The 24,516-nt window shown below is 48.1% G+C and overlaps 1 protein-coding gene across 2 annotated transcripts in view; it reads left to right on the plus strand.

Moving 5' to 3' along the window:
• The window catches only part of Sema2a (Semaphorin 2a), a 436,386-nt gene that overhangs the window by 214,358 nt on the left and 197,512 nt on the right, over positions 1-24,516 (plus strand). For both annotated transcript variants that reach the window (XM_076893250.1, XM_076893249.1), the window contains exon 3: positions 10,959-11,085. In XM_076893250.1, coding sequence (XP_076749365.1) covers positions 10,977-11,085 — 109 coding nt within the window. In that variant the 5' untranslated portion in view covers positions 10,959-10,976. The remainder of the gene's footprint in view (positions 1-10,958; positions 11,086-24,516) is intronic.

Raw genomic sequence — 24,516 nt, forward strand, 5'->3', positions numbered from 1 at the left:
ACGTCGAAGCGTTCGTTACGACGGCTGGAACACGGGCTCGCCGGCTGTTATTCCGTTCGCGTTTACTGCATCATTAACGAATTATACGAGGCGAACGATAAACGCCAAAATAAAGTCGACGGCGTAAAGAGATTTACGACGCGTCGAGCGTGTTATACGGCGCGTGGAAGCGTGGAAAAGGAGAAACTCGCGTGGGTGGCCGGAAGAAAATGGCGGAGAGAGGTCAAGACGTTCCGAGACGAGATTACACGATTCACTCTGCTTCAACAACGCCGTTAAATGCAATTCAACGGAATTGGAAGCAAGACGCACTGTCTAAATTACACTTCGACCGTTGTACAGCCCTTGGCTGTACAATTTCATCGAGCGATGATCCCATTAAATCAAAAACCTTCGATGTATATTTATCGAAACGTCTGCCAACCAAATTTCTGTAAACTCTCGGCACGCTTCGTCATCGATTAAACCCTTCAAAGTGCGTGGTTCCATAACCATCTCGCGTCACGACCTCCACCCACCCCCATACATCCGCGTTACCGTCGACGTAAAGTTTAACCGTAACGGGGCATAAAGCAAACGCAAATGCCGCGTAACGACCCGGTTACCGGAATCGTTACCAACTGCTTTACCTTTTTCCAAGCGTCAGAGAGACGCTGACGTCGAACTGCGATACGACGCCTATCGGAAGACGAAACAGGAGACGGAATAAAAGGGTGGTTTTCTCGCGCGGGATATTGAATGTCGCAGCGATGGTCGCGAGGGGCTGACGCGTCCGTCGACTCGTTTTCATAAATTAACGCGGAATTATTTTCCCACCGGAAAGGAATAACAGGGATGACACGACGCGCTCGAACGAGACGCGACGCGTCCACGTTTTTGTTACCCTCCCATCCCCAACTTTTTTCACCGTTCGTGTTATCCATTCGCGCTTCCGGCAAGGCTCGCGAATATGATTTACACGATCCTCTTCGGAACCTAGATTCCTCTGAATTCATTAATAACAATGTGATCGCAAGTGGTAACCTAAAAAGTATGAAATTGCTACTGAAAAATGCAGAAGGCAAAGCGTCGCGCGATGGAACGTTTAACTAAAAGTGTCGCGGGGTTTCATAACCAACGCGGTGTCCCGTTAATAAATAACGTATTACAATATTGACCCAATTCCAGTTCTCCGGATTCCAGAGCCGGCAATCAATTAGCGCATAACCCAAAACCGTTACGTATCACGAGGAAGCGTTCGGGAAATCATTAGCGGAGGATCGGATGACGTTAAATACCACCGCGATCCCGGTTCGACCGCAACGCCGATCGCTTTCATGGAATATTAAAATTCAATTCAGCCCGGGAACGTCAATCAGAACGGGCGGGCGGGAAAAAATCGCCGCGGTCGGATTCAGGCTCGCCTCTCGACGGCCCCAGCGGTGGATCAAAATTCCCTGGGTGAATGTTTAAACACCTATTAGCTAACCGGTCGAAATTAGACGGCAATTTTGTCGGGCGTTCTTCGGCCCGATCAAATATGTACACGGGTCGGAAGGCCCTCCATGAATGATAAACGAAAGCCTTCCATCCTTGGAGGAACGTTCCCCCTAAATCCCAGGACGAGCCTCGAAGAAGCTAATTCGGCTGGCGTTGCTGCTCGATTGTCCGTGATAATCAGCCGGTCTCATCGACGGTGCTGAAATTTTCACTACCACCCGCAACAAGAAGCCAGCCTATGAGGGACGAGCGTTCGTCTCGGAGACATCGCTGCGCGTGGAATCGCGAGAAAAAGAGGGATGAATGCGGGGTGGACGAGAGGGATGCTTACTGGGACATAACGAAGGACGCGAAGCACGCCTGTTCGAGTAGCGAGTGTACACTTTAATATTTTTAAAGTACGTCCGATCCTGTGTCGAAGGCTCTTCCGCTAACGAAGCAGAATCGAAGCGACGGCCTGGAAAATGGAAGGGGTTGCGAAGAAAGGAAGGGTCGCGAGGTGGAACGTAAAGGAGAGAGTCTTTGCGGTTAGATCGTGCGGGTGTTTGCTCGAAAAAGGCATCGACAGTGGAAGTAGAGAAGTAGGACGTGGGATTAGAGTTATCGAGGAAACCGTAGTGGCTGTACAACTTAATTCTTTGTGTGTCTAACGTTATCGGATACGGAGAAGAATAAGATTGTTTTACGGTCCTCTTCCTACACCATTTTTCTTTTCCTTGATTAAACTGCAAATATTTTCAATCGTTATCTCGCAACAGGTTGTACAATTTTCATTTCTCCCTCGCCTCTTTCACTTTCTACGGACTCGCGGATCATTAAAAATTTTATTCTCCATTAGTCTAGTATTATTCTTTTCGTTGAAGCTACAGACTGGTAATTTAACGGAGAACCAATGTTGCTTCTGAAAAGTACATAAAACGTAAAGTGGGGAAGTACAAAGAGGTGACGCGAAAGCGAAGTATTTTTTAATATCCGAGAAGAACGGTACCGTTGGACGAGACTCTTACGAAAGTTCAACGAGCTCGAATGTTTTAAGAAGCGAAAGCTTCGCCTCGTCGAGGAGCCAGCAAAGGTCTCTCGTAATGATTATCATTTATTACTATTTCGATCCCAAGCCTCCAAACGATTCAATATTCATGCGTTCGAGACACACTCGTATTTTTACCTCCGTTTAAACGTAATTTCGCGACGTCGCGTCGAGCCGCGTCGCAGCCCCGCGAATAACACACGAGGTCCCATTATCCGCGGTCAGCTTCAGGATTTCCGAAACGCCAGCTCGAGCGGGCAGGAATTCGCTCCCGATGAGCGTTGTCCATCATCGTTTGCCGCCCTCCTTTTCTCGCCAGTCCCGTGTGCCTCCATCGTGCAACGTAAACGCGCAATTTTGGACGCCGCTGGATTAACCCGGTCGTTCGAAGAAGAATAGCCAATAATACTTTTTCATTAAACCGCGCTGGCCAGGATTACCGTGTCTGCTGAGAACCGTGCGCCGAAGCAATCAAATTATATTCCCAGTGCAATCAGCTCGGCGAGAAAAAAACAGAGAGAGAAAGAGGGAGAGAGAGAGAGAGAAAGACAGGACGGACAGTCGATGGAAGTTGAGAAGAGAAAACGGGGAAAAGGATAGGAATTAGCGAGTGCGAAAACGAAGGCACGCGTGCGAACGATCGCGAATATCGAGCGAGCCGTCGGGGTTCGCGATTCGCAGGAATTATTTAAGAGAGAATTTAATAAGCGGAGACAATGGGGGAGGAGGAGACAGGAAAAGGAACGAGAAAGTCGCCACGATAAGTTCTGAATTCAATTGTTAGTTGGTGCTTGAAATGCATTTCGCGGCCGTCGATTAATTCTCGGACGTCGGCCGATTCGATTACGAAATCCTACCGTAATATTCTTTTCCATTAAAAAAACTCGGTTTTACCGGCTATTGGCAATTACGCGTGACTATTTGCGTATTGTAATGCCCGTTGCTCGTTTCCACCGCGGTGGATACCACTTGAGGAACGGGAACTCGTTTACGATCCCCTTCGATTGGTCATCGACCACGCTCGATATTGAATTTCTTAATTATTCGTTAAGAAAATCCGTCGCTCCAGTTTCTTCGCTGCGCTACTTCCTACTTGATCAGTCGAATGTCTTCTAGCTTTCTTTCCACGCGAATGTGTGTGTGTGTTGGAAAGAAAGTACGTTCATTAATCTTACTACCACAGTCACTTTTCATCTTGTCAGCTATTTATTCTAATGCCGTTGGCGTACAAGGAAAATCCACTAAGTCCACTTTTCCTTGCACACTTTATCAATTCTTACAATTGAATTAGAGCAGTTTGAAGAAGGGAATAAAGAGCAGAACTAAAAAATCTCCAAGTATTAAGGTTGATGATACTTAGAAACTTGCCTCGAGAAGAACGAGAAGGGAAAAATTCGTCTCCAAACGTGAGAGATCTCTTTTTTAACAAAATAGGATAGCAAAATTAAATTTAAAATTATATCACCCTCGCGACAGTCGGTTCACTACAACGCGAGGTGTGCTCGTAATTAGTCTGATGATAGGGTGGAAATTAACGATTGCAAGTTGAGCGAGAAGTCTATTTCGTGTCTGTGGCAGCTGTTCGAAGACGTCTGACCGCGGATTAGTCTTTTCCTGAAAACCGAAGGCAACGACAGATGTTTCCAAACAAATGGCCGCGGAAGTTTCTGTAATTGAAATTAATGGTTTATCATCACCGCGGCATTTAATAGCGAAAAGCACGGCTACAGGCCATTAAATCGGGAATGTTCATTATATAAATGGATTGTAAAGTTCCGAGCGACGTGGATAAATACGTGTTCCTTGCCCTGTTCGATGCACTCCTGTTTCTCAATTTTCCCAGATTATAGTGCTCGTTTATAAGCTACGTGACAATCATTTTTAACGTCCATCGACGTGCACCGTAGATCGCGCTTCGACGCGATCGTAAACGACTGCTCGAGCCTTTACACTCTCTACGACCACTTATTAATTATTATAATTAACTTCTCCTGTTGCGAGATGAGAGCAGACGATGTTCGATTAAGTTCGGCTAAAAAATGTCCAATAAAAATATCATCGTACGACTGGATTCGACGATGAAAGTGGAGCTCTCTCGTCCGCGGCGGTACTTCACGCAACAGCGCTTCCCACCCCTTCGATTCGCGCGACTCAAGTGCGAACTGCCCCCGGAACGCGCTCTCGAGTCCTCCCGCCGCGTTGGATCGTCATAAAATCGCGTCGCCAAACCGGTGAACGCAATCTACCAAGTAACTAACTCGGTTACTCGACGCACTTGTACATCCGCCAGCCGATACGGCCGTCTCGCTCCGAGCCGTGGCCACGTTCGTCGCGACGTCTTCGTTCCGCGTGCAGATTCCACCCTTTCCCCATCCGTCCTCTTTGCACCCGGTGCTGGCGGCGCGTGTACCTGCCCATTATGGCTAAAAGCGTAGCACACTCGATTATCACGTCGTCGCGCGTGGCTGAAAACTGAAAATGCCGTGGGCCTTTGACGGTATAAGAGCCGAGCCCCTGCGTCCCGGCGACGGCATTAGCCACGCCGTGAAAATTCCGTTAACAGCCTTACCGCGAACTTCTCGAAGCGGCCCCGCTTCGAGCTTTGGGTCCCGATCGATACGATACTCGCCACCCCCCTTCCGAAACCGAAGACTGAAATTGTTTCCCACTTGTTCCCCGCGTAGTTATGCCAACTTCGATAATGATTTATCCCGGGGCGAGGACCAGGTTTTCGTTCTACTCGCCAGCGGATTTACGTTTGATGTTCACCGGAGATATTTTGCGGTGCCGAAATCATCGCGGAATTCGGGACGCTCTGTTGTTCCGCGCGAATTCGCTGAATTAATTAGACAACCTTGGAGTAATTGCGGTAACGGGTGTTCGATGATACAAACAGGTATCTTCGGTTGAATTATGGGTATTTGCGTTGGCAGATTTCGATTCTAAGGGGTTGAAGTCGTGACCGTCTCACTGTGTTCTTGTTGCGATCCATTTTGCGTGTTTACGATGATTATTTTAACTGTTCTGTTTCTGCATTCCATCGTGTTTATCGTTGAAAGACATCGCAAGTAACAGCGTAGCTTATCGAGAGATCTGCATTGGAACGAGTCAGCGAGATTCTCGAGGCGGCATGTATACTTATTGAACGCCAGGTTAAGAAAGGGAACCCTCGTTCCGCGGAGACTCGACCACACCCTCGAATCATTATTACGAAAGCTACGGGGTAGTGATTCCGTGGAAACGGCGACCCTTCGTTCTCGAGCACGGGAACGAGGATGTCGTTTAACGATATCATGCGCTTCGAAATCTTTCCGAGCAAGTTTTTGTTTGCTCGAAATCCGAGACCTTCCGCTGGGTGGTCTTACGGGAGCTGGTTAACAGTCTCTTGTAAATGGGACTCGATAATGACGCGACACAGGAGGAAAAATCGCGGCATTGTATTAGAACCCCGTTTCGTGTACAAAAGATTTTAATTGTCCGCGTTTCGTGATTCTAATGCGTTTAAGGGGAAGAAGTCGAGTGGCTGCGAATTATACTTGATAAAAATATCCAAACAATACCTCGTCTTCCTAATATTCCATTGTTCTGAGATAATTAGATGTATAAAATGATTTATTTTATCGTTCAATTCAAAGATAATATCGCGATACTAATTATGGTAAATATCGTCTGTCCATATTTTCGTACGAAGTTAATTTTTAACCAGGTTATGGATGAATATAATTACTAACAGGAAGTTCTAAAGGAACGATAAAGGTACGTTAGGAAAAATCACACCGAGATAGCTCTCGCCTTCGACGGATACCAAAATTGTAACAGGCCAGACGAAATTGTCTATTGCATGAGATGCTTTTCCACTTTGCTTTTTATGCACCTTTCACCTCGCGCCTCGTGAAAGTCCCGGGTACATCGAGCGTAACCGCACAGCTTTCAGAAACTTCAAAGAGTCACTCAACCGCCAGCCTTGTCCTTTTACGTTCTTTCCAGCCTGGCGTACGCGCCCGCTACCAACCCCTATACGTGCCTCGTACGTGAGCAAATACACACGTGTAAATACACACGCGCGTCCAACGTGGCCCGCTGGAACCGCAAGCCGTCCAACATACTGATTGCAATCCACCGGTGGATGGAACGTCTTACTCGACAATCGGCTACCGGTGAATTGCACAAAGGGTGGGCTCCGTCTGTGGAGACGCTGACTCCTGACGCTCCCTCGTCCCACCTCTTGATGCAATTGCGCTAACGAGACGGGTCTACCTCGCGAAAAACAGACTCTCGAGACGAGACGAATTGGGGTTAATAAGTCGTTCCGTCACCGTTGCGGAAAGACCAGATGGATTGTTCAGGGAAAGAGGTGAAGCTGGATTTCGTCGGTTGATTCGCTGTTTACGATTTTTCGAACTCTCCTACGAGCAATAGTCCATTCTCATTTTTGCTATTTCCTTTAGCATTGGGTTCCACAAAATTAATATATTAAAAACGCTGCGAACACGCATGCGACTACTCATATAGGGTACAAAATAATAAATAAGAGCAGTTGAACATTAACAATTTCAAGGGAACACGTATCTCCATTAATTAGTCCTTCGAACATCCACGGAGAGGCGCAGCTGACGCACTTCTCTAACAAACCGCTAATTAACCCTTTCTTCTCGAGCGTACAGCTGTTCACCGACCACGAAACAGCCTGTCTGGGAGGGGGCTAAACAGTTTTTCGAAATAATATTTGACCTGTGTCTACGGTTGCGTGGCATTAAACGCGGCCGACAGAACGGCAATGGTGGATCTCGTTTGGCAGCCTGAGACACGGATCCTGTGGACCCTTGGTCGTCTAGAATCGAGATTATAAATATTGATCCTGAGCGTCCTTCAACTTTGAGTGCACTCGAGGAGTCCCTCTTGTCCCGCATTTCTATACCAGCCGGTACCGGTTCGAGGGGGATTCTTCGTGGCGAAATTGAAATCGGAGAGAGGTCCCTCCCGCTCGTTCCGCCAGAAGGAGAGTCAAAGTCGCTTGGGCAAATTAAAATTTTAGGGCACCAACGGTGGACAACCGGTCTTTGATGGCCACGTGAACGGTCACGGGTCATCTATTAGACGAAATAAGGAGGAATCGCGTTCCCGTAGTGGGCATTTCTTTGTTGGGGTTGGCTAGGGCTGCGTTAAAGGCCGTGAAAAGGCCATAGGGTTCCTCAGAGTCGTGGTCGATCAAATTCGTGGAAATTGAACGGTTTATAGGCGTGGAATGGGGGTGTAATAAAATTCTGCAATTGGTCGCTTCGCTATATAACTAATACGCGTATTTATGTCTCAGCCACTAAAATTTATATTGCCTACGAAATTATATGAACATTGGCCTTTTCCAATAGCCAATACCTTTTAAGTATTTTTTCTCTGAACTAAATGAGTTGAAAAAGCAAACGGGATCATGACGTGGATTCGAACGATGGGGGGAGAATTTTTCTTTGGAAGGAGAAAATATCGCGAGACAATAATTGACGAACAGCAAGCCTGAGTTGGCTCAGAGGCGGCAGTCGAAGATCAGCTACGGGCGTTAGGCTGTTCGTCCCTCCGGCCCCGTCTTTGCCCTCTAAATCGGTTTAACCGAGCTCTCGTTAACTTCGTTATCGCTAATGCCCGTTGCAATGTAGCTAAGTGGCTGTTGCTGCCTCCAGCTGCACTGCCCCGGAGCCTCGCATCCTTTGCCAATTATTTTACAGCCGCCGAAGTCCTGATTCTATTAATCAATTAACGTAAGTTCATTTCGAGAGCGACATGCCTTCGGTTCGTCCAGTCTGGCCTACGGTTCGACAGCTTTCGTTGCGGCATTGATTTTCTTCAAAATGTTTCCAAATTCGAACGTCCACTTTTGTAAACGGACATAACTGATGTTGACAGAAAAATAACTTACCTTTAACGCAACTTTGAACTTACTTTTAATTACTCTTTACTTTGGTCTATCGACGTAACCATTTTGCTGACACTTCTGTGCCGTAATCACAAGTGTTCCATGGGAAGCATGGAACATTCTCCAAGTGAGCTCATTTAACCCCGCGAAACGGTGTCAGCTTTCGTTCGAGCAGTGTCCACTGTCACGTACCACGGAGTCCCATTGCAAAGCAACTTATTTGGATTTCGTGGCTGGAAGTGGTCCGCGAAAATCAGTTCGAAGGATGAGTGTCCTAGAAATTCCAGGCGGCGGTAAGTCGGATCGATCGAGTGGATCGTTTTAGTACGCTGAGTCTGCATCAGAGCCCCAAAGTGCAATCGAGTTCGCCGATTCCGAGAGTGTGCAGAACGTTACTCCACTATTCAGAGATGCTGTAGGCGTTCTCTTCATCTCTACTCCCCCTGTCCCGCTCCTCTCTCTCTCTCTCTCTCTCTCTTCTCTGCTAAGCCTCTTCTCACCAACGCCTGCAATTACTCTGATTTCACCTTCTGAAACCAGTAATTACCATCTTTCTGTAATTAACCATAATTCATTCGACCTACGCTATTTCACTTCGTCTGGAGTGTTTATACTCACGGAAGTTAGCTTTTGATAGATATTATTTTTTGTTAATTAACATATGGAAAGCATCGCAAGACGCTAAGGTGTTAGGCGCGAATTTTGTCGTCAGTCACTTCTTAGACTACGCGTCGAATGGCGGTGCATTCTGAAGTTGAGGTAAACGCCACTCGCCGTGGAAGTCGGTTCCTGATTCCCATGAATCAGGCCTGATGAACCACTAAAAACGAGCTACATTGTCGCGTGAAGTTTAAATCCGTAATGTCGCCATTGTTTGTAGCTTCGAATAGGCAACATTGAAGAAAAGAAAACTACCCACTATTACTAAAAAAAACTCAGCTCAATCCGTACCCTTAACACCAAACTACCCCTAAATTACCTTTTCAAAGCATAGAACTCGAGGCGCCTCGTGTATTCAATAGATTCCCTCTCGATTAAAAAATTTTTACAAATCCCCTCGAAAACTCCTCGCCAAAGGCGATAGTAAGAAAAAATCGTTTATACCCGGTGGTAAACGCCTTCGTTGCGTTCGACGAGTACGAATAATCCCCTGCAGCGGGGCGGCAGCTTTTAGGTGAGAAAGTTTTGATTTACGAGGGCCCGGCTCGTCCGATACCAAAAGGTCGACCCGTAGAACCGGCGCACCGTGGAAAGTTTCCCGGCGACCAAGAACGCTCTATTAGTGCCATTCGTTATTTTCTTTCCCCGTTCGCGCGCGCGCCACCGCGCAAGAACGACGAGGAAACATCCGCAAGTTGCCCGGTAAGAAATAGTCGGATCCCCAAAGGATATCCGTTCGCGGTTCAAGAGACCCGGGATGGTTTTTCGTCGTGGAAAACTGGTTATTGATACTGCACCGGGAACTCGCTGCGAAGAACGGGGGAAGCGGAAAGTTTGTACATTCTGCGCGGGGGTGGGAATAGGTCGCGGGAGGAGCACCCCTTCCGGTGTTGGGCGCTAGCATTGATAAAAACATATTTTGCCAGGGACCAAGGGATGTTAACAACCTAGCGCTCGTATCGTTTGTCATTATTGGCGGTACGTGGCGGGGAACTCGATCGACTTGGTCGACGAGCACGAAAACTTTTCGTTCTTGACGGGGCGGGGGTGGAAGGGTTGGAGGTGGAACTTTGACGCCGCCACGGACCGGTGGAACCGATGAATCGTGATTTTCCAGATAGTGTCTTAACTGGCTCGTGCTTCGGGGGCGTCGAGGAAATCTTGGCCGATTGCCGACCTTTGATCTCTCCTTTCGGCTACGACTACGTAGTCAGAATTTTATTAGGGCGAAATGAAAGGGGCGGAGGCGCACGTTGCTTCCCTAATTTTTCATTTATTTTAGTTCGTCTTAAGTTTCGACGTCCTTAACCCGTTACGTGACCAGCATGTGACACGTTTCGACGGATATTATTTAAATGATCTCGAGCTGGTGGGATATCTTCGTTTTGTTACTTCTTGTACTCTGAGAAGAGAGTCGAAGGCAGGTCTTGTTACAGACCTATTTTACGTAACGAACTTGTCAATCCAGTCACTCGCTGTGTATAAGGTTAGCGAAATTAGTGCTAGTTAGCAAGGTTACGTGGTGGCTCTCTGTTTCGACAGGTGGCAACCGTTTGGTGTTGCTACGCGAAGGGTTTACACGAAGAAATCGATAGTTAGAGAACTTGCGGAAATGGGGGTTAGTGGAATGCTTTCGCGTAACAAATACTGCAAATGTTGCCGTAACATTGGTATTTCAGCGTTAAGACCTTTGATTAAATATTGCTACTCGATTACACCTGCTGTATTAGGTATACGCGTAATCGGAAACTTCCAAACAATTTGAACGGACATTAATTTCGAAATCAATGCAAAAATCTCATTTACTTTATGTCCAAAATCGTAGCGAACATCGATACGATCGCATTTCGAATTCTAACAGGAAAAAATTTCATTCTGTTGCAGTGTTTGAGTGTTAACGCAATGGATACATCAAGGAATCGAACGTGTCTGAGAGGAATGGCTTGTCTCCTCTGGTTCGTCTTCCTGCTTGTCGAGGTTTCGGCTGGAACCTTGGAGAAACTACACGAAGGTAAGTCCTTCATGCTTATCCAAATTCTGTTACCGTTAATCGTTCCAACTGATATTTTCGATTAAAATCTACGAAGAGTGAAGTCTGGTCCTCACATCAAATTCACTTAGAACAGATCACCTAAATATATATATACATATACGTATCGCGCAACAGAGGAAACACCATTATCCTATCGCTGTCTACGAAGGTGAAAAATATAGACCTAAAAGTCATTACCATTCCTGTCTCTGACGCGTACCTTTGCGCGGCGTCACCGACAGCGTTCGAGTGACGATGATAAATTTCTGTTTAATGTATTGAACACCCCGTGAGATATATTACGTCTACAATAGCAGATAATCGACCCTCGTATCAAAACCAAACGTTACCAAAAATTTTCAAACTTCCCACCAGCAGCATTCACGAAACTCCGCGAACTTACCACCCCCAAGAAACCTCCGCTACGCTGTTCCATCCCTACGCGACCACAACAGCTATCGTACATTACGTACAGTTCCTCGTCGTCGAACTAGAAAAATATTCAATTGCGTTGGTGACGTGGCCACCTGTCTGGCTGTCATTTGTCTGCGATCCTTCAGGCAGCGGTCTCGTTATCCCTCGATTCCGTATCGCCGCCAGCAAGACGCGGGCGAGCGTTAACGAACGCGGGAGGATAACGCGCCCGCTCGCGGAGTGGCGCACCATATGATTTAACCATAAATTCGATCTGCATAACAAGGCGGCCGACGGCGGCCCCTCATGAATAAAATCATTCGTATTTCGATATTAATCACGCCTCGGCGCATCATCCCGGACGCCGCGTTCGCCGGCGTGCCCGATGAAAGGGAGAGCGCGCGCGGCTCCGTTTTCCTCCTAGAGCGTTCCGCGTGAAACTCGGGACGAAAGTCTGCTCGTCTCGTTCTGCGGATGTCGGGAATTCCTGCCTCTCCTTGCCACCGCGGCACGTTTAAACGCGCAAGCGTTCTCCGCTGGCTCGTTGTATCGTTTCTTAGGAATTCGAGGTGGTTTTTGTTCGCGGTACTTGCGATGAACGCGCGCGATTCAACATCACTTTGCCAGATGCGTACTTATTTCGTTACGTTTTATTGGCTGACTAGTAAACGATCGAGTGCATTGTGCCTCTATTCGAGGCACAAGGATGATCGCTAAAGGCTGACTCGAGAATCTCCCATACAATGAACGACAGTTTTCTCCCAAACGACTCAAGGCTGAGAAATCTTAATACTCTCGGCTCTATTGCTGTTCGCTTTTTATATTTTTAATTAAAATTGTAATTCAACCAAAATATTGGAAGCCAAAGAAAGTGTTAGAGCTGGTACGCGAAACTATTCGCTCGATTAAAATTTGCATTAATATCTATACTCCTCGCCGCTGTCTGCCCTACTAGTTACACGCTATCTCGCTCTGATAACGATAACATTGCCGCGACTATCCCGTCCTGACCTAACTCAACGTAATCGAGTCGGACTCGTTCCAAAAATTCTACGACCCTCACCCCCAATTTCGATCGAGTTAACGCAATTTATCAGAAATAACCGCGAACGTTTAAGCGTTAGTTAGCAAAGATTGAAGCTCGAAGAGTGTCGAGCCAAAGTAATTTCTGGTAGCCTTCAGAGGTGAATCGGTGTATATCGGGCACGGTAATCGTAATTGGTACTATTCGAGGAAATGGATCGTAGGATGGGGACACTAGTTTTCGTAGTTGAACCGATCGACGCGACGAGCGAAACGATTTTATCGAGTTTTCCAGAGAATTATCTATCACGACCGCGGTAGATAGAGTATCTACGGCTTCCGGCCGATAGGTCCTCTCTCTTCCTTCCTGCCAGTTTGCTCCTCTTCTCTGCGAGGAGAGAGCTCGCCTCGTCCCTCATCGTCGTCTCTCTCCCGCTTTCTGTGAAAGCCAGCAAGCTCCGTTGCAACTTCCGACTGAATAAGCATCACCTCACTTCCGTTTCCGACGATGTAGCCTTTGACGTAATACGTGCGACAGCCTCTGTGTCCCTTCTCTCTCTCTCTCTCTCTCTCTCTCTCATTCTGGATCGCCAGCTCGCGTATCTACTTCCTCTTTGACACTTCCTTTTTCCCTCCGGTTCCTCTTCTGCATTTCACTTGTACACCCAGAAACTGTGCTTCGCGGTGGTTACACCATTACTGCCGCGTCTTCGCCTCTGTTTCTGCTACCCGAGTTTTAATATCTCCCGTCGAAGTTTTTTCAGCCCTTTGTTCCGTTCAAACGACGCCGTTGCTTTTTACCTCTTCGCTTTCTACGCTATCGCGCTGAACAGATTACTTGACGCTTTGTCGATAATTCCGAGCGTGCTCCGCTGGCTGTTTTGACACGAGATAGCCAACTCCCGGTCAGGCTCTTCAATATTTATTCTTCCCAGCGTTTTGTCTTCGATAGTTTGCTCTCGCGGATATGCCTTGGACGGAATCCCGATTTCTGGATTAATCACCGATTTTTATCGCGGCTCTATCAATATTTATCGCCGCTTCAACATCACCCCTGTCGCGGGACTCGATTCTTCGGATTGTGAGATTCAACGTTACGCGCTTTTATCCGGAAAATGTTGAAAGATCGCGCTACGTTGAACGCGCGACGGAAACGTTAATATGAATCTCCGCGCGGAACACCAACACGAATTCAATTACGCACGCGAAAATGGAAGTTCTACGTGTCGAGAAGAAACGTCGCTTACACATCCCGCGGAATACAAATGCGACGCTCTCATTTTCTACCCCATCAAGGACGAGCTCCCCCGCGGAAGTTCCGTCTGGCCGCGTTATTAAAACTTTCCGCGGCTCAAAATTGAATCCCCTTCCTGTTTTCGATACCCGTCGCGAACTTGCCAGTACGGTCCTCGCTTTTCGAGTCTGAAAACGCGGGGCGGAAACGTCGCGTCGAACCCGGTCTAAGGCAACGCGTTTAAATCATCCCGTCAATAGCAGGCAGGTACACGGGCAGACGTTCGCGCAGATGTATCGGCCGGATCAGGGATGAGAAATGGCGGCAATTACGCGGAACAACGAGATACACGACGATGCATCAAAAAACGAAGTTAATCTCTTTCTGTCGCGAACGAGATAAGGTCCGCGGTTGTTCTTCTCTCCTCTTTCCTGCGAACCAGACGCACGAGCCTGGCCGCAGTCGCGTTACTCCGCGGAGCGTGCTCCACGCGTTCGCCGATCCCGCTTCCGGTTTCCTCTAGACCGCCGCCTCGACGGCGTTCCGTGAAAAATTGCGTTTCGTCCGCCGCTGGATAGCCGCTGAAGCGTTACGCGGACTGATGACGCAAGCCACGATGAAATCCCGTTTCTTGCCCAGTCCCCTCTGTCCCATTTCCCTTCTCGCTTACCGCCACCTTTCGCCCCCTTTGTTTTCGCATCCGACGAGCACGTGATCCCGGTTTCCGGTACCCTCGACGGGCCATATTCTACTCCCAGCCTTTGCATCCGTCTTTTTCGGATCCGCTGTGTACAAGGATCACGAATTCTCTCGTCCTGTTCGTTCCCTCTCTCTGTCTCTCTCTCTCTCTCTCGAGGAGGAGGAAACGTCGACATCCATCATCCGTGGAAACTGAATCTCAGCGCTTGGCGAGGTGTCCTTGCTCTGGCTCTATTTTCGAACGATCCTGGTTACCCTGCGTATATACGCAACTGCTGAGACAGTGGTGAACGAACCGCCAGATATGGGAGATTATTTTCAAATGACAAGTGTTAAATGGAGTCGCGAGTAGAAAAGCGATGTTCGAGCCTGGATTTCAAACCTTGTTATCTTCCTGTGGCGCAATTCTGAATTACTGCCCGAATAAATCTTTGGCCCGTGTCGGTGGTTTTATCAATTTTTTAATAATACATGGCGCGGGGATTTTTGCTCGCTGTAAATTAATTTCGCGTTCACTCGAAGAGTTTAGCATGCAGATCGATGCGGTTTTTCATCGATACCGCCGGAGCGGGCGCAGTATCGCTGCCACGCGGGTAAATGAAAGTACAAATTATTCCGCGCTGTACGGCTCGCTCGTTCGCGGCGAAATGGTTAATCATCCGTACGAATCAGGAAATGTAGTTATCGTTAGTGGATGGAGGGAAGGCAATTTCGACAACGAGACACGGAGGGTCGCATAAATTCGACGGCGCGCAGAGAGCCACGCCGTAAAACCAACTGCGGATTGTACGCGGCAATGCAAGGTGCACCGTCCACGGAGATCGTTTTTGCCAACGTCCGCGGGGCCGAGCGCCAACAAACCGGCCCCGTCCTCTTGCCAACGCTGTCTTTCGCTTCTTATCGCGCGGTCGTAAAGTGCAGTTCGCTCTTGATAATAGCACGTAACGAAAGGCGAGTCTCGAATTATCGCAATAACGCACTTCGCGATACGTCCACGGGAAACGTCCGCGCCAAAGGGATCCTCCTGCTGGCGCTGGTAAACGGGTGCGTCGGGAAATGTAATATCTTTCCTTAACGTTGTTGCGTTACACTTTTAGTGGACGATTCGTCACGGCACTCCCGCTTATTTCCTCTTTTTTCTACTTTATTCGCAAATTGTTCTTCGAGGTCCGATAAAACAGTCGAGTCTGCTACGATTTGTATTGAAATCTTTGCTATTGCTCCTCTTTCGAAATTAATATCGATCAAATTCGTGTAAGAAGATTCTCGAACGAGCTGGCAAATCCTTCTGCAATTAGTATCAAATTCTCCGTTCCAGTTACTCGACGAACAGCAATCGCACGATCGCCAAACCTAACCGTCGTCGAGCTGAAAAAGAAATCAATTTGGGCTCGCGTTTCAATCGCGTCGGATTAGAAACCACGACTGGTTCTTCTTTTTTTTCCCCCCCTGTTCCCCTTCCTCTCTCGATCCGCCGAAATCGTGCCAGGTGCGAGGTTATGCAAGTTGCCGGGTCCCTGTTGTTCCTGGTGATTGGAAATCGCTTTTGTCGTTAAGCCAAATCGCATTTCTAGATTGCCTCGTTACCTCGAGCTATTCTGGACACCTCGGACAACACCGAGCAACCGGGGAACGAACGAGAAGGGATCGGTTAAAGCCCTGTATTGCGAAAGCCTCGTCCAATTATCAGCGTCTACAGGGTTCAAAGCAGTCGCTCCTTTATTGTGTTTACTGATTGCTGACGACGCTCCAGAAGGTAGCTTCGCTTATGCGGGACGGGGGGCGGCCACTCGATATCCAAACACCCGAATTTTCAGTCCTCTCCTCTATTCAGATACGCCGTTCCTTCGCCTGCATTAATACGGAACCGGGATTCCATTTAACTTATAATATCGCATATCGGTTTTAGTGCAAAACTGATGCAGTAGCTCCCCGAGCTTAGACGCTGCGCTGCTCCAAACGGAATTATTTACCGCGAAAATTGCCAGTCCTTCGATATACTTCGATTCGATATCGTGAATTCTCCCCGTTCTTCGTTAATCGACGAGCCTTCGAAGTATATTTCATCGATCGACACGACTTTTCAAATTTCATTCGATTAGACGAACTGTTGCAGCCTCCTCGACGTTATCCTTGATTTGTAAGGATTTATCAATAATTTTAGACGATGTCCTTCTACAATCGCAAGCACCTATGTTTGCCTATGCGATGCAATCAGCGAAATCTAATAAAAATCATTCGCCTCTGTCGATGAAAATTTCACGACATCCCCTCGGATCGTTCATTTCACGTTCGACTACCGGCTACGTAACTTGGATCGAACTTCGAACCGTCCTGTCGTTCCTCCTGCACGGTATATCGACTGGCCGCGTGTCGGGTTAGCAGGTCAGCCAAACAACTTTTAAATTCCCCCGCACGACGATACCTTCGGTCATTGGCATAACGAGAAGGAAACTTGGCTGACTGAAGAACAGAGCTACGAAAAGAAAGAGAGGATCGCGTTGGTGTGGGGGGTGAAAAGAATTCTTGCGAACCCAAGTAAGTACTCGCGACGGTGCCCGCCAGGACGACGAAGAATAGCGAGCGTCGAACAGAAAGACGGTGCGGCGGAAAGTTCGAAAATTCGTTGAAGCCACGCCAAGTCCGACGTGGTATACAGAGGGTAGAAAATGGCGGACAGAGAGTCACGTTTGTCTTACAGTTCTTGCGGGGCTTAGCGCCGCTCGCCCCCGTTGCTACCGTTTGTTCTTTTGATTCTTTCCAGTCACTTCACCGCCATCGCCGTCCACCTACCCTCCCTTCACGGACTAACCCCGGGAATCTTCCTGTGAAAAGTTTGGTTATTTAATTTCCTAGCCGCGGTCTGCCAGAGGAGTCTGCTCGACCCCGTCCCGCCGCTTCCTTTCGACCCCCTTCTTCCCTATCCGCGTTAAGGGACCGCCATTACGTTCACTGTCGGAGGAGCGTTTTTTTTCTGTCAACCCTCTTATCGCGCGTCGCAGATGACTGTCGAGTTGTGTTTCTCGCGAGCGGATTAACGGCTGATTTTTCGGTTCAGGGGGATCGCGATCGTTTCGTGGCAGTTGGAAGAAATTCCAGTTGTTACTTCCTGAAGAATGACTCCGTCGTCTGTTCCCGGTTAGATTATTATATCTTCTTCGTGTTGGTCAAAGAATTGCTTCCAAGTATTTCGCTGCGAACGAACCACGGATACAAATTGAAAAAGCACGATATCAAAAGGACAGTTACATCACGGAGACGGATACCCCGTGGAAAAATAATGTATCGTCACGCGCAACTTCTAGCAGTTACGCGAACTCGCACGCGAGCAATACTCCCCGGGTGACGATTTCCCGGAACTGCCCCTATCCTCGACACGGTTCCTTCGAACGCTCGTTATCATGCAAACGACGATGCACTGCGAGAAACCGTATCCGATAGGAGGGCGGACGGCTATGCGAATTCTCGAACGAACGGCGTATCGACTTCGGATACGGGGCAGCTTCTTCGCGAGCGCTGGGGGATAAGCATCTCTTTGGCCATTTTATAGACTCCGCGTCTGGCCGTTTCGGGGGCTTTTTCGTCGCGCCATTCAATAGTCACGCGCTATCCAAACGAATCTTGCCGCGCGAGGGTCCAAGGGGGTGGTACGTTCAGCCCGGATGTTCGTTGTATACACAACGGTCGCGATGGGACCGTGCGCCTGCAACTGCGATCCACTGGCAAAGTCCCCTCTATACACGTACATGGCTGCTCGATGGTGTGCTTGGGACATACCAACGCCGGCGTATAATTCAGTTTTACCCTGAAACGACTCATTTATATGCGTTCGTTTGATTGAATCTCTCCCGCGCAGCTCTGGCTCCCTCTTCGCTTCCTTTCCTTTCCCCTTTTGGTCTCTCCCTTCCATATGGCTCTCTCTCTCTTTCTCTCTTTCTCGCTTCTCCTTCACTTTTACTGGATCTCTGTTTCCAGGGGAAGAGAAAACGCAGAGATAGAGATGCTGTCTATTTCTTCTGTTCTTATGTATGGAAAATGAGACGGAGAAAATAGAGAGAAAGGGTGAAGAAGATGTTTCTACTTCCTTTCCAGGGGAATAGTAACGTGGAATGAAAGAGCGAGAGAAGGGAAATTTCTCCCTCTCTATGTTAACTAGAAAAGAGGAAGCACAGGGACGGAGTAAGGGAGAAGAGGATATCTCGATTTTTTCCTTCTCTCCCTCCCTCAAATTCAACCCTCCGCCCCGCCGTTTCTCCTGTTTCCACCCTCGTCAACACCAACGCGGTTAGCTGTTTCAATTTCCCCTTGCCGCACAAAACTGAAAGGCGTGCCCGTCATCTGCCGTGTCCTCTCGCTACGCTTCCACTTTCGCACCCCCTGCACGGCGGTCTGCCCGTCGTCGTTTCCACCGTTCCAGGCACACCGTCTACGACCGTCGACGTCCATCCTTCTGTCACGGATATCGTTACAGTCGCATAGATTATACGGAGTGCCTCGTACAACTCAGGAGGCGATACAAAATTCTACCTTCACTTTCGACTTCTCTGTCTTTTTCTACGCATCGTCATCACCCTGTGATTCTGGTACGATCATCGTGGCAATTACTGGCTCGCGTTGCTACGTATTCGACTATGATTATCGCCTTGAAACAGATCGAGTTCGTTCGCTGCGTTCGATTGTAGTCGACGGTTTTCCAGGAATACCACCAGCGATTCTCGGCTCTCAGCCCCTCTATATCGGTTCGTGCTTAGAGGCAATTCGGCGGCGAAGCCCGCGGAACGATCGTCTGGCGGGAGTAATGGCCAGTTGATTCGACGGAACTCGCTCTGTAGATTGCTTGGGCTCTTTAAAAAACTTCTCACGTTAGATTCCGTTTAAAAAGATGCTTTTTATAGGTTGCTCGGTGCCGATTATACACAGTGTCGCATAGTATGCAGTTGCATTTGCATCCTCAGGGTGCACCGTTGCACCTTCTATCTCCAATCGTATTTAAAAGAATACATCGTGTGCGACGAATGAAATTTAACTGAACGTGGACGATGTTATCGTTTCTGTCGCCACGAGCCTATACATTTTCCTTGAACCCTGTTACACAAGAATGTGCACCGTCCTTCCTTTTTTCCTTTTCGCTTATCGATTTTACTGTCGCTCAGTTTCTCTTTTACCGATGAAATTCAATTTGTCACGCGCGAGGGAAGCTTACTTGAAATTGAAGTTCACAGCACTTTCCGCGCGGTATTTTTGTTTTACGCCGACCGCCTCGCGTCTTACGCGGAATTTCCGCCGTAGAGACAAGCGCGAGTTAACGCAATTTCGCCGTGCCACCAAAGCGGGGGGTGGAAGCGCGTAAAACGCGACTGATTATCCGGCAGGAATCGAAACGACGAAGGGTTTCGCTGAAGGCGGCCCGCGCTGCGGCTCGGGATGTACGGCTAATGCAATTATATCTCCACCCTCTGACTTTCGGCTCATGAATATCACCGTTTGATTTGTATAATGCCGCGTTATTGTTCCGGAATCGAGGGGTGGGGACATTTTGTATCGAATATCTCGAACCAAATTGATTCCGACGCCGCGCGCCGCCACGGACGGGGGTGAAGCTTTGAAGAAAACGCTGCGTTTCCAATTTGTCGAAGTAAAAAGAAGAGGAACAATTATTTGCATCCCTCTCCCTCCCTGTACGGAAATATTTCTGAATCGTGTAAATTTTTCGCTCTGAATATTCACCTCGCGCTAGCCCGACAACGTATCTATATGTATATATTTTTCACGGCTGGGAATGTATTTGATGAAATTACAGAACGAAACTATCTCGATGGAGCGTTAATTAAAACGGTGGAAAGTTTCATCTTTTTTTTTTCTTTTTTCTTTTTCCTCGTCCCATGCATATTTCAGTAGAAATTATTCAATATCGATGTCCCGACGATATTACGGCCGAGCGTTGAAAGCTAAGAAAAGTTTGAGAATCATTACCGTCTCTGTTCGTTTCACCGTAGCGCCTTCAATCAAGCTCCGTTGTCTAGACAATTAACCAGACGGTCGATGCAATTAAAAGCAATTGTTACGAGCGCGTGTGTGGGCGCGCTAGAGACAGCGCGACTGGGAATTAATGCTCCTGCATTAGAACAAACGGAGCGTTCGCCAGACATCCTGGATTTCGATAATTATTTTACCCACGAAAATTCATGTTCGCACGTCGCTCGCTGCATACAAACCGATCACACGATCACCGTAACGACGACTATCTTCGTTATCTTGGGAATTTTACGAAACTACAACTCCTCTATTTAAAACCTCGATGAACTTCGCAAACATTGAACTCCAGTCGTACCATCTCCATTAATCGCTTTCATACTTTACAATCACCCCTTACAAAATTACCCGCTGATTTCTCATCGACTCTCACCGCGATATTACGCATTCCGGTTACCCTCGAAGACACAAAGGAAATCTCTGCGAACGCTCACCCCTTTGTATTGAAAAAAGGGCTCGTTTCTTGGATCTTTCATTATATCGCGGACGAGATATTTCGTTTTCCCGTATTAACGCGAGTAATTGACGTCTCGAGGGTGGCCTCGGTTGGCACGCATCGATCCGTCCCGGACACCGCGCGAAATGCTTTTCAGTATAGGCCGTTTATTCCGGTTGCTTGCCCGCCCACGGTAACTAATTACTTCAGTTAACTGCTCGTGAAAAATGCACTACTGGCCGAATCCCCTGAAACGGAATGCATAATCAGGCCAGGAATTGGACGGCGATCGGAGGGCAGACGAATATAGCGCGTATAACGTGTGTATGACCGGGGCGAGCGGGGGTTGTTACAGGCTCGATCGTTTCGAACGGACATCACTGTAATCACTGGTAATGCAGATGGCGGTTCGTCCTGGGTATGGGCGCATCGACAATCAGCTGTATAATTAGAGAGGCCTCGCCCACCAATTAAGCCGCATTCATTGGATGGCGATCGTTAGCCCCGCGGTTAAGCATATTGCCGTGAAAAATGTACACGGACCCCGTTAAACGTTGCTTAACACGGCCGTTGACGCGATTATCGATCCGGCTGAAGAATGACGGGGTTTCGGTCAGTTGGACCGCGAGTGCATACGTCGATACGATCGTTATCGCCTTGGGCAAGAACGAAAGAATGGAGAACACGTGTCTGTCAGTATTGGTAAGTCTCTCGTATGAATAGAATAATTATTGTATACTGAATCGTCGCGTCAGTCGCAAGTAAACTTAGCCTTGTGTTGCTCGACGATTTTATTGAAGCTTGGTACAGTTGTTAGAGTAGCTGAAAATATTGATAGTCGTCGAGACACAGTATCTACAATCGACGAGAAGAGGGCAACTTCGATTTAACTGAAATCGGGTAAATATACTGCTATTTTTATTCTTGCGCGACGTAAATGTCAACCGTTCCAAGTATGACGGCGGTTTTAAAAATGGCAAAGCCAGAATCGGTGCATTTACAAAGAGAGCAGCCACAAAAGGTCCCTCGCAGAAGGATAAAAATTTCGAATCGACATCCAGTTAGATGCACCGCAATAAAATCGTGAGCGTCACGCTCGCGATGCGTGTTAACGTGGAAAAAAATATCGGAACCCTTTTGTGCTGCAATCATACTCGGCAGTTTGATCAAACACTTTGATAAAAATATCAGTTGAACATTTTTCTGGCATTTAGATCGTTTCTTTTTTTCCCCCCGTCCCAACATTTATCGATCACCGTTCCGCTACATGCATTTTTAAATTTGTAACGCGTACAGCTGGAACCTACAACTGTTCGAGTATCCGAATGCACCGTATCACGCGTCGACGTAACACTTTCGTCGATCTGATACGTTGAAACGCGCGAACGTTGCGACGTCTAACCGCGAGAGAACGCTCGACGAAACGCTCGACCATCGTCAAACGAGAGTTGCAAAAAGAAAGTGCCTCGGCGGTGAAACAACCCGGTTGAAAGGAATCCAAATTTCATTAGTTCGCGGATCGATCGCGGCAAGCGAGCAGAAAGGAACGCAATGAAAGCATTCGAACTTACTTTGTAGGAAACGGCACGCTCTTTATCGTTTCAAAAATCAAACAGGAAACGCGCAAGTTTTCACAGTTGAAATGTACGACGTTTCATTAGTCGATACGTGTTCCACGTTAGCATTATTTTTCCCTCGAAATTTCTTTATTCGATATTAAAATCTCCGCAATAATTCTTTCGAAATGATAAGTTTAAAAAATTAAAAAATTAAATGTTTTAAGGATAGACAAAATTCTTAAAACAGTGCTTACGTTCGGTAATATCGTTCATAAGCTCGAAAGTACATCCTGCCTCTGCCATCGCTCGTGGTTGCAGAAGATCGCGGTCACTACCGAAGTTTACAGCAGTCACGTCGAGAAGAAAAGGATTTCCTCTCGTTCGCCTTATCGAGAACGATTCTGCTCGATGGGCGAGCACCGCCTCGCACGATTACCTGCCTCTCCCGACATCTATTCCGCCCTTTCGATCCTGTAAAGAACAAACAACCGTTGCGCCGCGGCTCGATCCGCGCTTTACACGCCCCAATTTCGACGTGATCGATCTTTGCTCCGTGCAGGATCCCTCCTCGACGTCGTTACAAAACGACCGTGATCCGGCTGAACGATCGCGACGCTTCGTCTTGCCGGCTGGCATTCCGACCGAGAAAGAGAAAGTACGCTCATTTCACGCGTTACGTTCGCCAGCCAACATTTTCGAGGCTGTTCGAGACCTTTAAGTGACTTTTACCTTTTTGGTACTCGAGAGATTTCGACAGAGAAGAGCATAGAAAGTGAATCGTTCGTGTTTCCATGCGAGTTCAGGTACCGAGTATCGAAAATATTTTTATTTTTCTGAAATTGGAGAGAAAATGATACTCGACTAGACGATAGACGATGTTAATAACTCGTGAAAATATGAATAAGAAAATTTCTCGTCTCTCCTCGTGTTTGCGCTCGTCCAACGTGCCGAGAATTTTTCGAAAAATTTTTCCCAATAAGTCAACGCGTTCCAATTACGAAGCCGCAAAAAACTGGCCGCTCTAAACGCTTCCTCGTCGCCCGCATCGATTACGTTTTCCAATAAAGTCGTTCATAAATCAGATTTCGCGGGCAAGACGCCGGCCCCGGCGTTAAATTCACCGCGCCAACTTCCGCGCGCGCCTCGCCTCGGTTTTATGAAACCGCCATCCGAGAGGCGAGAGCGGGACGACGAAAAAAAAAGAAAAAAAAAAAAAAACTACAAAAAGCCCCCATCGTCGTCGTGCGAGGTTCATTTTATCGAGGGGTGCCTGGCGTGATCCATCTCTTTTAGACTCGGTCCACCTTGCGTCCGCCGCGTACGAACGAACACCCTGACCGCGATGGCGGGGCGAGAGAGACGCGTCTGTAGTCCGCGCGGAGATGCGCCGGGGCAAAGTGTTCGACGTCGAACCGCCTCTTTTCCGCCGGCTAATATTTTTATTATTATCCGTGGGCGTCTATCGCGTCGATATGGAGGATGTATCGGCAGCTGTCGCCCGTTCGAGCTTCCTCGCGCGTTCGTGTACGCGTAGAACCAGGGGGTTGCGCGAAGGGTCTGTACAGGGTGTTCGATGAAATAGCGATTCCTCGGTAGAGAAATAAAGTTCCCGTGCTGCTTTCATTTCGCGGAGAACAACCAGTTATCCGCTGCATCTGTGATTGCAGTTTCTCGTTTCGATTTGAAGGGTAACATTGACTAGCAACGAACAAACCACGCGTATCGCTATTTATCAGACGCTGTATAGGTAACCACCGCCTTCCATGACGGACAGAGTTTAATACGGGCGGATGACCGTAAAGCCCCGGTTTCGCTAGGCAAGAGGAAGGTAGTAGAAGGCAGAAACACGGCGAGGCAGAGGAGTAGGTCGGCTAAGGGCGTGCGAGGGTGGGCGTCGGGGCGGTCCAGGTGTCGATATAATCGAGAGGCTCGCTTGGCATCAAAGTGCCCCGGCGTGGCGTACTCGTAGCGCATAGTCCGGTGGTAGCCGACGACACAACGGCGACAACCGG

The sequence above is a fragment of the Xylocopa sonorina genome, chromosome 3 (genome assembly GCF_050948175.1).
Source record: "Xylocopa sonorina isolate GNS202 chromosome 3, iyXylSono1_principal, whole genome shotgun sequence".
Lineage (NCBI taxonomy): Eukaryota > Metazoa > Arthropoda > Insecta > Hymenoptera > Apidae > Xylocopa > Xylocopa sonorina.